The sequence below is a fragment of the Rhea pennata genome, chromosome 1 (genome assembly GCF_028389875.1).
Source record: "Rhea pennata isolate bPtePen1 chromosome 1, bPtePen1.pri, whole genome shotgun sequence".
In the NCBI taxonomy this organism is placed as follows: Eukaryota; Metazoa; Chordata; class Aves; order Rheiformes; family Rheidae; genus Rhea; species Rhea pennata.
Window position 1 is genome coordinate 50,119,329 of NC_084663.1, and position 12,719 is coordinate 50,132,047.

At 36.5% G+C, this 12,719-nt stretch overlaps 1 protein-coding gene across 6 annotated transcripts in view; it reads right to left on the reverse strand.

Annotated features, from left to right (window-relative positions):
* Positions 1-12,719, reverse strand: part of NR2C1 (nuclear receptor subfamily 2 group C member 1) — a 53,305-nt gene that overhangs the window by 22,640 nt on the left and 17,946 nt on the right. For 5 of the 6 annotated variants that reach the window (XM_062585396.1, XM_062585366.1, XM_062585385.1 and 2 more), the window contains 2 exons: positions 8,415-8,522; positions 3,106-3,336 (listed from right to left, as the gene is read on the reverse strand). In XM_062585396.1, coding sequence (XP_062441380.1) covers positions 3,106-3,336; positions 8,415-8,522 — 339 coding nt within the window. The remainder of the gene's footprint in view (positions 1-3,105; positions 3,337-8,414; positions 8,523-12,719) is intronic. The other variant, XM_062585413.1, reaches the window with a different exon arrangement.

A 12,719-nucleotide genomic window follows, 5' to 3' on the forward strand; every position in this document is an offset into this window, starting at 1 on the left:
TAAAGACCTGGTCATAGTAAAAACGAGACTGAAGCACTAAATAAAACAAAAGAATCCTTTGTGGAAGACATTATTTCTACATTCAGATTTGTTAACTCATCATAACATACAAATAGTGGACCGATAGAAAATACATTCTGAAAACAGTATCATTAACTATCAGCAGTACATAGTTTGCATATTTAGGTGCCCAGTAACTGCTTGATGTTATTACAGTATTCTTGTCTTTCCTTATTAATTAATCTCTTGTACCTGTAAGCTTTGTTAGCACATCACCTTTGATCCACAGCACCTCAGGGTAGGCGCAATAGCCTTCTCTTTGACCTAAAAAATTCTATCAGGCCAAGACATAAATAAAGCACAGCTAAAACTAAATTTAAAAAAGGAGCACACACACAATCAAGTAAGTCAAACGTCATCCCGACAATAATGTACAACAGAAGACAGCAAATTTTCGATTAAGAAGTGATATAAATATATAGTTTTAAGAGTTTCTAATGTCTACTGTGTCTTAATGGGAAGGCTGACTCTTTCATTCCTGTTTTGCATATTCAAAGTAGGATCTCTGATAAAAAGAAAGGTATCTCTGACTGAATATACACATATCCTCTGTAGAGAAAATTTAAAATTATCTTTTTTGGAACATTTTAAAAATCATACAGACTATACATATAGAAATGTTTAACAAACCTATTTCTGGTTAACCTTTATTAACAAGACTATCTCACAAATTCATATTTTTTTTCAATATTAACATCTTTTTAAAAATATATTTGATGAGTTAATAGAAAATTAAGCTTTCATTCCTTCCTAATTTGCATTACTGCTGATATGTATGTTCAAGACACTATGTAAAATAAACACATTTCTAAGTCCTTCCATAGATCAAACCTGTGCTGAAACTGGAAGTTTCACGTAAGTAAGGACTACAGAATGTGGCCCATGAGGAGATGATACTCTCAGACTCAGAGAACTCAACAGCTGACTTGAATACGTAGAATAAGAATTGCTGATAAAGATGATGAAGAGCCACTGGAGGTGAAAAAGACAATGGGAGGAAGGGCCTTGCAAAATAAGTGAATGAAAGATAGGATGCAATGAAAGAGAAGTTTTCTGCATAGCAAATGGAAGGGATTTTCAAGTGAAGGCTACAGAATTAAAAAATGCAAAACTGAAGATGAGAAGATTATTCAGGACAGAAAAATATGAAAAAGCCCAAGGGGCATGCAGTTGAATACAAACATTACGCTATTTCACCAACATTAAGTGGAAAAAAAATCCCTACCAATATATCTGAATTGACAAAAGAACAAACTACCTTAGTAACCGAATACTCTGATTGCATCTCATGCTATCCTATTTTGCCCACATTGTACAACTAGAACTGGAGCTTTGAACTGATCAACCAGATTTTCCCTACATCAAAATCTTACTTTTTTAAATCAGTGTGATACACTTCTCATCTCTCATCTTTTAGGGTGCCTTTGAAAATAATTTTCTACAAGGATTACTAGAAACTACATCCCACTGCTTTATGCTTTTGTTGAGGTTTGCATAAGATACAAATGTATGACACTACAACGCATGCTGAAATTCCTCTCAATCAGATTGACTTTTGCTACCTCTTCCATAGTAACAGCAATCAGAAATTCAGATCAGAGTTCTTTGGAGCAAAGATCTTGTATATCCATTTGCAAAGATTTATTAGTTTCAAAAAATATGTAATACACAATACAAAATTATGCTTCAAGCTTGCACATATGGGTAGTTAATCAGAAATGTGGACTAGCTCCCAGACAAGTACAAACTAAAACGATCAGGAGAGTTCAGTTTTGAAAAAGATTACTTGACACAGGATAAAAGAGAGATTTACAAGAACAGCAGAATCCTTTATTGTTTTTTCTCACAGTGCAAGAGACACCTAATGAAATATTTCTCAGAAGATAAGTACTCTTTGCATAACACACAATTATACCATAGAATTTATGGCGACAGGATATTGTGCAGACCAAAGCATAAATGGTCTATATAAATAACAAAAAAAGTTATTAAACTAATTAATGGAGAGTTAGCTCCAGAGTTAGCTATCAAATGTGACAGTCTCACTATAAACTCCAAATCAGGAGCTCTCTGGAAGCCACTGACTACTGCAAGCGAAAGAATATGCTCAGAAAGACTACTATTCACTTGTCTCATTTTTAATACCTTTCCCTATGCACATGTTTGATAACGGACTAAATGGACTGTTAGTTTAACAGTCCTTATGGTGTCTGGCCTACCACACTGATCTATTTAACAGCAGCATAAATGTACATGGATAAATCAGTATGCAATAATGCTACGCTTCAGCTGATGTGCAGTCGTGTCCTACTTTATTCAAAAGGAGCTCACATCTCCCAAGCCTTCTGTGCATGCTTTCACACTCTTCAAATCACGGCCACCGTGTGCTCTTTAGGGGAGGATGTGGGCCAGAAAATTCAAAAGTCAGAGGGTGAGGGCTAAGGAAGCAGCGCACACAATTTGTGTTGGACTAAAGAGCACCAGGGGCCTGTCTAGGCAGCTTCAACCCTGACAATCCCACATCAATAACCCCAGAATCTTTAATATTGCTTTCCCACCCTCACTGTGTAATGTACTTGCCTACTGTACAGTCTCCCTCAGAACCTACTTTTGGAAAACAATTCACACAGTTCAATAGTAGTTTCAACAGTATGTGAAAAGGAAAACAAAAACAAAAAAATGTTAAGTGATAAAGACAAAGGAGAAGAGAGCAAGTTTTCAATGGTATTCAAAAATAGATGGAGATTCAATGAAGCAGAAATAAGAAGGACTGTCAGTATGGCAGGAGCTGGAAATGACAAAAATAACAACGGTCTTTCTAACCTCATGAGCCAGAGTATAAATTTAAAAAGCAACAGATTTACAAAAACCAAATTGTTTTCTTCATAATTTCTAAGTATTTGTGCCATGTCCTAATGCAAGGAAAAGCATACAGTTGAAAAAACAAAACTCAAAAAAGGAGAACTCAGACAGACATATTTGGAAATAAAACATCTCCTCTTATCCCATTTGAACCAATATTATGAAATAAAGTGCATTATCTACCTGGATATGTTGTGCAGATATATCAGGGGATGCAAAAAACAGTTGGTTGACACCTGCGGCATCTGGAGTTGCTAGGAAAACTTTTCCTGGAGAGGAATCTTGTCTGGCAAGGATCACCTTGCTTGGGGTAGAGCCATCATGATTTGTTAGGATGAACTGCTTGCCTGCTGAGCTCTGATCAAGTGCTGTAACAATCTGAATCTTCTGGCCCGTCTGCTGATCTGTGACAATCTAACAATACATTTATCTCAAATTGTTATGGTAATTTAAGTTCAGTCTTAGGACCCAATCTGGGCACTGAAGATAATGGGATTTTTGCCCTTGGCGTTTGTGAAGCAGGATCGTTTCCCCCTCTGTCACACAAGAGTCACATAAACTCAGGCAAAACCATGGATTTTCACTTTATTTTAAACACGCTTCAGTCAAGGGTGTCTGAAGTCAAAACCCGAATTCAGGTTAGTTTTACATGGCCCATGCTTCTACAACACTGCTGAGACCTCTGCCAAGTTGTCTGCAACGCAGCCCTAGAACCTGCAAAGTTCTGAGAAACCTGAACTTCCCCCAGATTCACGGTGTACCGCAAGAGGTGCTCGGCACCTCCCACATTTGGATGCTTAACAAGGAACTTTCTAACATCACAACTCTACATCTACTTCCAAGTGAAAAAAAAAGAAGCATTAAACAACAAGAAAAGCAATAATCTTCTTTCACCTGTATACAGATTTTAGGCTTTAGATTTTTTTTTAATAAAATAATTCAAACGGTAGCGCTCTCTCTGCCATTTTCTCTTCTATTAATGGAAAACTTAATTATGAAATGAAACATTAAGAAATTAAGAACAGGTCTACATTATCTTTTTCATTTCATCTCTATTTTCAAGTACAAATATAGCTGATTTTTATTAAACTTTTGCCCTCTGCCCTTCATTGAACTCTGTTTTTTGCTAACTTTGTCAGAAGTTCATAATGCTCAAAGACAATAGTTAAGATTACACCTCTCTTGCATTACAAATCTCACTTTTAATCACTTCCTGTCTTTCTCCATACAGAAGTCTGTACCAAAAACTGCCTGGCTGATTTTGAGGACTAAGGAGAACCATTCTACAAACACTATTTTCTGCCAATTATTTTTGAATTACAAATCAGTAAAACAAGTCCAATTTAAAAGTTTTAATAACCAAACATTAATACACATCCACCCATCCTTAACACACACATGGTCCTTATCACTGATGAAATCATTTATAATGTCTTCATTAACTTCACTTAAGTAGGGCAGCAATATTATATATATTTGCTAGGTGGAAAATGAGGGCACGCAGAAATTCAGTGAGGTATAATTTCACACAAGTCTTGATTTTTATCAGCATTGCTACTGCACCTTCACAATTAGCACATTAGTTTCTCCAAATGTTCAATGTTTTCAATTTGTTTAATTCAATGTATTTGTTTCTCCAAATGTTCAATGTTCTCCAAATGATCAATGTATGTTTCCAAAACTTTGCTTAGCTTACATTTGAAAAAGATACGCAGCAAGAGAAGTATTAATTATTGAGTATCTAATTTCAGCAGAGATAAATCAATACCACCAAATTTCAAATAGTCAGCAATTATAAGAGTCAAAATATACAAAAGGAATGTATTTCTTCCTAGTGGCCTTTTGTTATTTGTATTTTTAGGGAACATATTTCCAAATATTTCTTTGCAAAAAACAGAATTAAAACCTTACTTAGCCTAGAAGTACAGGTAAGATTATAAAACTCCAGAGGCTAAAGATGTAAGGGATGTTAACTACTCCGAGACTTGGAGAGTAGGGTGAGAAGATGGAACAAAACCCCCATATCAGTTACCAACCTCATTAATATGGGGTTTTTCATTCTGTTTTCTGAGCTAGCCACACGTCCAGCACTGTGAATGACTGTGGCAGTCCACTGTTTCTCCTTCCATTTCCTTTCTGTTGGTCTACACTCTTTAGAAGGGAAGCATTTTAATTCTCCTTTTAATTTTCTCCTCTCATTCCATTTTTCTTCATTTTACAAACTTCATTTCTTGTGTCATTTCTAACTATTTCTAAGTAGCTCCCCTTCCCCCTTCCTTACAAACACCTCTACTTTATTGGGATTAGGAGAAATCTGCTGCATAACATCTTTAAATAGGTGCATACAGGTACAAAAGCAGAACACAGAATATTGTGCTGTTTCTTGAATTTCCACACCTGTTCTTTAAAAGATAAATTTACCTAAAGTCAGCCTCACTACTAAAATTTGAAACTGCAATTGTATACATAAAAACATTTAAAAAATATACCATATTCTTTATCTGGGTAGTTTTATATTATACCTAACTCAAAAAAAATCTATGTCGAAAATAACCAACACACAAATTTCAGCTAAAGGTGAAGGTATTTTTTGACAATATATAATGTTAAATTCTGAACACAGCTGAACATTTATACCATCTCTGAACTAATATGCTTTCCTATAGTAATCCAGTTCCATATTTCACTTGTGGATAAATACAACAGGATGGTAGGCAGAAAAATTATTGCTAATTCATAAAATTCATTTCATAAAGAATGTCCCAATTCTTCAAGTGGCTTCCTGGCAATCTAGGGGGCTGCCCAAGCAGATCTTGATGCGTAAGATAGAAATCTAGCGAACAGTGTTACTTTAAGTATTATTTTGTTATTTTATCCATACAAAGGTATCTAATCTACACAAACGCCTTCTGCTAGCTCTAAAACATTTGGCAGCTGACAGAGGCACAACAGAAAGCAGTTTAAGCAATTAAGAGCAGTCTGTCTGCAGCTGGCCTCTTACAGTCATATACCGGCACAAATTCCACTGAAATCACAAAGAGAGTAGCTGTTCATCTAAGTATAACAACTTGCAAGACCTAAATGTTCAATAATCAGAGGAAAAAAAAAACCACTCATCTTCTCAAGGGAATCCACTGGGGTTTGGTGACAAGGTGACAACACATTATGTTTCCTAATAATCTGAAACTTAATGTTGCCATAGGGATCATGTTACAAAACAAAAATTTAGTAATTCAGGATTGCCTTCTTAAAAATACATTTTCCCCACATCTTTCATTTAAGCATCTTGATGGTAGTAGGACAGTTTGTTTTCTTTTACAGCTTTTTAAGTCTTTTTTTTAAACAAGTCTTGACTTCTATTTGAACATCATTTCAATAAATTAATTACCTAAATAAGTCAGAATTCATGTTTTAGAAAAAAAAAGTCTGTAAACATATGTAGAATACACTAGTTTGTAACAGAGCTGGTTTCGAACAGAAATGTCCATTTAGGATCAAATGACCGTTAACTTCTATCCTCAAGAGCAGAATGTTAACATTCTCTAAAAAGGAGACTAGTAAAACATATTTTGAAGAACATTTTACTACGCATTTTATATTTCAAGATGCCAGATAAAGCAAAAAAAAATTAATTGAAATATACACTTAAAATGAACCAATTCAACATATTCCTTTTGACTATCTTACTGAACTATATATATTTCTCCTACAAGCAGTTTATTTTTGATTACAAATTCTTTCTGCAAAATTTTCGTTACTAAATTCTACCTCTTACCTAATTTATTAGCATTTATAGTGTTGCCATGTTTGTAGAGCCTGTTGCAGGAAGCATCCCATTCTACTAAGTGTTGTTCCACACATAGCAAGAGACAATTCCTGTCCCAAAGAGCTCACTGTCCATTTTGGAGCAAGTAAGTGTAGTGAAAAACGACAGAGGACAAAGTAGCTGTGAAACACAGGATCTTCCAGCTACCTGAGATGATGAAAAACTATACAAAGGCCCCTGAAAAATAACAACCTTTAGAAACACAATTCTTCCACGTTCATCCGATCTGCAGTAGCTGCAGTCCCTACCCAAAAGCAGTCCTCTCTTCTCCCCCTCAGTGGCTGACACACAAGGGTTTAGAAGTCTGCAACTGGCTTTGAACGGACAGAGCTGTCTTGCTGTTCAAAAATAAAGGCTCACGGTTTTAGACACTGTCCCACATTCAGACCCTGATGCTGAGATTACATTAAATGGCTTACATTACAAATTACAAGGGGCATTATAGCACACACAGGTTTTGATGGGAAAACAGAAAAAGAGACAGCAACTGATTAACATAAACTAGTCATTGAAAGGTACAGCTATATCCAAAGTAAAGGCTAACATAGAAAAGTCATAGAGATACCTGAAAGAATAAAGATCTGCTGAATAGGTAAGACTGGCATCATGAATAAGAGTACAGGCAGAGAGGTGATAAAACAAAAGATCATGGGTGGGGCAGGGGCAGCTGTGAAGAGTCTTGGAAGGTAGGAAAAAGCTTGAATGCAATGCACTGAAACAGGAAATACCAGTGAAAAATACTGAAGAGTGAAGCAGCAAAAGAAAAAGCAGCCAACATTATGCTAGCAGCTAGCTCACCTGGTGTGTCTCTCTGTGCAACAACATGTATCTGACAACAATCTAAAATTTGTTCTGCAGTTGTATTTTTCTCTAAGAGGAAATTTAAAAACAATGTGCTTGCAGGGACTCACATTGACTTTTAACGGATGAAAAGTAAAAATCTATTCCCCAAATTCTCCTCATCTCCATATACATACACATCTGTGCTGATTATGGTTTCACTACCCACCGTGCCAAAAAACTTCCAACCTTCAACTAAATGCAGGAGATTATTACCTCACTAGTCTACAAAGTAGTATAGTGGGATGCATAACATTGGCTGAGACAGCCAACTACCAACATCCTTTAAAGCACTCTCAGCCTTTAGCTTGCCAGTACTTCTTATGACTTGTATCAATAATACCAAAAATATAGCTTACTATGATCCCTGCAGCATTCCCTCCCCTGCAAAGTATAGAAATGTTCCAAGAACTCAGCTGAATTACCAAATCTAAAAGCTATTCAGCTTTTAAAGAGCAATGGTATTGGAAAAAGTCCTTTTCTGTTCCATGTTTCTAATTTTTGTAAATCTTAAAATTCTTAAGACAGGAAAGTAGGAAAAGTCTTTCATTAGCTGGTTTTGGACCCAATTAACATAATTTTTAACTAATGTAGGCAACAGATCCCAAACAGGAGGGAATTCTCCAGATCTGAAAAGTAGAAACAGTGTCGGAATGTTTTCTAGACCTTTCACTCCTGTTTATATAGAAAAGATCTCTGCCATCCAGGACTGAATAGTTACATCTCAGTAAATAACATGAAGCAAATAAAAAAGAATCATACATAAAAACTAGCAGAAAAAAAAATACTTCAGCACTGCTTGTAAAATATACTGGACAAAGCATACCTGTATGCGCTGTGGTAAAGAGAGGCCTGAATCTGCAGGGACAATCTGTATTCGTTGTGCTGTCCCATCCATTAGTGTCTGTGTAACAGCTCCTTGGGAATGGGTAATCTAAAAAGAAGAAACAAATACAGTGGATTGACAAGGGATGTACTGCAGTACTACCATATGGTTTCACCACTTCTGATTGCTCTGCAGAAGGCTTGAGGAGTGTGACATTTTTACTGTAAAAGGAATCTAATTAATAGCTTAATTCTGCAGGTCAGAAAATTCTACTATTTTCAATGTTTTAAAGACATTTTATAACACCTTCCAACACAAAATATAGAAGCATTTCTGGTAAAGCTATTAATTGCTGACAAATCCGCATAATCAGACTGACTATTTTCTGAGTTATAACTGCTGATATGTATGGGAGACATACCTAACAGGATACCTTTTATCATAGCTGTGCCACATTTTGCCACATATGTTTGAGTGCACTAACATATTTTTACCTCAATGCTTTACCGAAAGTGATAAAAGAATTTTTGGTGTGGAAACACAGCAGTTGTCCTTTCCTGTTCTGCTAAGCTTTGAACCAGTAAAAACAGAGTAACAGCATTCTATACTGGAGAACTGTCAAGAAAGTCAGAGTAAATTAATGAAATGTGTGAGGTCAGTAAGCAAAGCATCTTAAAACAAACTTAAACTTCCATGTGAATGCTCTGAGACAGTTTGTGGAAGTGCTTTAACTATTATGAATATTTTTTATTTCTTAACATGCCATAATGCAAAGGTATGCAGTGGAAAGTGTTACCCATTACATTATCTGTCAATAAATACTAAGAAGTCCAACTGCTATTTACACAGGCTTCAGTAAAGCTGGACTCACTGTAGTACAAATGAGGTATTTGTCTTCACAGGGTATTCATATACCTTCAGACTGGCATTTTTGACTTAACTTAAAATCCCTAGCAACTCACTCAAACTCTTTGCACCAGAACTAGTTACACAGTTCAAAAATTCTGTAACATCCTGCAATTCTGTATTAATAATATTTCCCAACATTTACACTATTACAAAAACATTCCTATTCCACTGTACTTTTTTTTTCTGGGATTAATGTAAAGAATATATATCTGTATCTGCAGTAAGGGTACAATTTAGTGGCTGGTTGAAAGCTTTGTTGTTCCTGCTGGATTAGTTTCCTGATTTTGCTGACCAAACTGCCACGTACGTGCATAGTACCAGCATAAGGAAGGAGGCAAGAATGCAGCCGGAGGCGAGCATGAGAAGGGGAAGGGGTGGTGCGTAAGCCTTCCCCTTACGGCAGAACTGCCATCAGCCTAAGCTAGTTTCAAAACGCCAACCAAAAAGGCATTACTTTCGGTACTCGTCTCAGCTCCTGTGAGTTATCTGCTGCTAACCCTTTAGCTTGGTACGTAAAACAGGTTGTTTAGTCAGTCAGTGCTCTGGACTAGGACACTGCAGGGTCAAAAACTACTCAGCAAGAGACAGACAGACAGAGGCTATTCTTAACCCAGATCAAACCTTCAATTCAGGTGTCCACAATGCTGAGATGCATCCAAACCAGTGCATGGGTGGAATGAAGCTGCTGAGGGAGTACTTAAACTGCCAGCAGAATCAAAAGAAATCCTTGTTAAACTACTGCCCGAGCAGTTTTTGAACACTGCTTTTGAAAAATATAGTATTTTTCATAACTACAAATACTGTCAGTATTCAAACACTTCATCCAACTCTCTGCTTAAATAAAGGACAAAGAAGAGTCCATTATATAGCAAAATTTAGAGCTTGCAAGAGATACACACAAGCACAAAAATTTTGCATCAGCCTTTCATGTACATGTACATGTGGTGATTTAAAGGCAGCCGGGGTATTATGTGAATTTGTCTTTGCTGTACAAAATTAGCTACATATTCCAGGACTGGTTTACACTTGGTCTTTTAAAGTACCATCATCTATGTGCTGCAGAAGGTAAAACTGGTTATCATTCACACAAACTGTCAGTTTGCATTTTTACTTCTATAAGGAATAAAAGTTTTTATTGCAGTTAAAAAAAAATACTATTGACCAGAAAAATTACAGTATTTGTTAAAAAAATGTTAAAAAATGTATTTTGCATGTATGTGACAGATTCTGTTTAGACAAATATGCAACTTTCTTCTGTTACTCTAACCTGGTAGGACTGCAGAAACAAATGGCCACACACAGTGTACAGAACCACAGATTAAAGAAGGATGATTTGGAGGAGCTTTTGATAGACAGCCTCCCAACTTGAATTAAGGAATGTGATCTTGATGTAGACATACTAATTATCAAACACTCAATGAAATACGATTAATAGTTGGCAGATTCATGGCCAGGCTATAAATTATGTCTTTTTTTTTTTTTTTTTTTTTTGCATAAAAGCAAGATTTATTAAAAAGAAAAAGGGGAAAAAAAGAAAAAAAAGTCTGACAAAAGAACACCATTGTGAACATCATCATAAAAATATTCACAATAATTTTATATTTTAAAATGCTTCATGAACAAGAACTAACATTATAAAGAAATCAGAACTACATTATAGAACACTTCTGATGATTATTTTAATGAGACACAGGAGCATCTCCCATTTTTTTAAGAATGGGAAAAACTTTTTTCCTTCATATTCCACTTACATAAATTCTACGTAAGATACTCTGTGAAGGCCCCTGTTAAGATCACTTCCCTTGCTGGCTCCCCCTTTCAGGCAGTGCACTCAGGAGCACTCCGTTAACAGCAGTTTTGGCTTGGCGAGTGCTGCCTTGCACTGCCCTCTTTTCAGTCCTAACTGTGTCTGCTTTGTGCCAGGACGGGCTCCACTTTGTCTCAGATAAGGGAACTGATCCAGCTGGAAGGGAAATGAGCTTCCTCTGCTATCCTGTGTTTTTCTTTTCCGTTCTGTCCACCACACAGTGATGCAGAAAGCTAAACCACTGCATTGTGAGCACTGGCACAGTGTGAAAGTAAGTGGCTAAGCAAGGACTGGGGAATGCTTGAGCTGCAGCCCTGCCAAAAAAGAAAGACCAGTCTTGGGCATGGCAGGACCTTCTTAAAGGACAAATCCTAATCTATGCTGCTGACAGAATGATTTCCATGCAAACTGTAAGGCTGCAGTGCCAGAATGATCAGAGACAATCCTGCAACTCCCTACCTACAAACACATCAAACTGCTCCCCTGCTCCTTGGTCTTCTTCTCCCCTGCTTCCCTTCTCTGGGCTGCAGTGGAAAACCTTCCACTTGTTTTGCCTGGGCTAGTTTTCTGCTGGCGTCGGAAACTGAATCAGCTCCCAGAACAATTTAACAACTACCGGCACAAGGCAAGTAACAAGAAGAGGACCTTCCCTTCGCAGCGGCACTGAAACACTGCATCAGCTCACTGGCTCATGGAATCGCATTTATAATTGGAAAAACAACTCTCATAGAGACTAAAAAGCATCATAAAACTCACCATCCTTTTTTGCAAGTGAAACGTATACTTCAACTAGCTTTGGCTAATGTGTTCTTCTGCACAAAACAGAACATGAAATACAGTCATACACTGACCTCCCCAAAGAATTATGTTACTAAAATAAAACCACACTAGACACCCTGCTGTCCTATAAAGAGGATGAAGTAGACAATAAATGTACCACATGTGACATACAACAGTTATGTCCTTTGAGGTAGCTGCAGCAACTCAGATGCTACAATAATGAAAGGCATAAGAATTTATATAAAGGAGGATTAACATCCCTCTACATCTTTCTATTTGAAATCAAGAATGAAAGGAAGCAAAATTACTTGAAAAATAACTCTATGTACTACACCAGACAGGAAACTAAGAGTGGATATTTCAAGCCAATAAATACCATTTTTCTAGTTCTACCTAATGTAAAGCAGTACTAATTTTAAATAGACTACACTACGATTAAATTTTCTAAAGAGGTATTTATATACTTATCCAGACTTCCAATCTAATTGTGCACCCCTAGATGTACTCAGACTGCAGTACATATATTCTGTACACAGGTTACAGAAAATAAAAACATAAGCTGGCAAAAACAAGAACTGAATCTTCCCCCTGACTTATAACATCACCAAATACTTTACAATGAGGACCACTGCAAAGTTTTACTTTTGAGAACAACAACAACAACAAAAAAAGACAATTGAAGTGATTGCTCAACTGGAAAGCTGAAAGTACATACAAATTCGTAACTAAGAGCGAGCAAAGCAATCATTATACAACTGAAGCACTCTCTAGAGACTACCACAGGCCTCAAAAGCATAGCTGGAGAACTA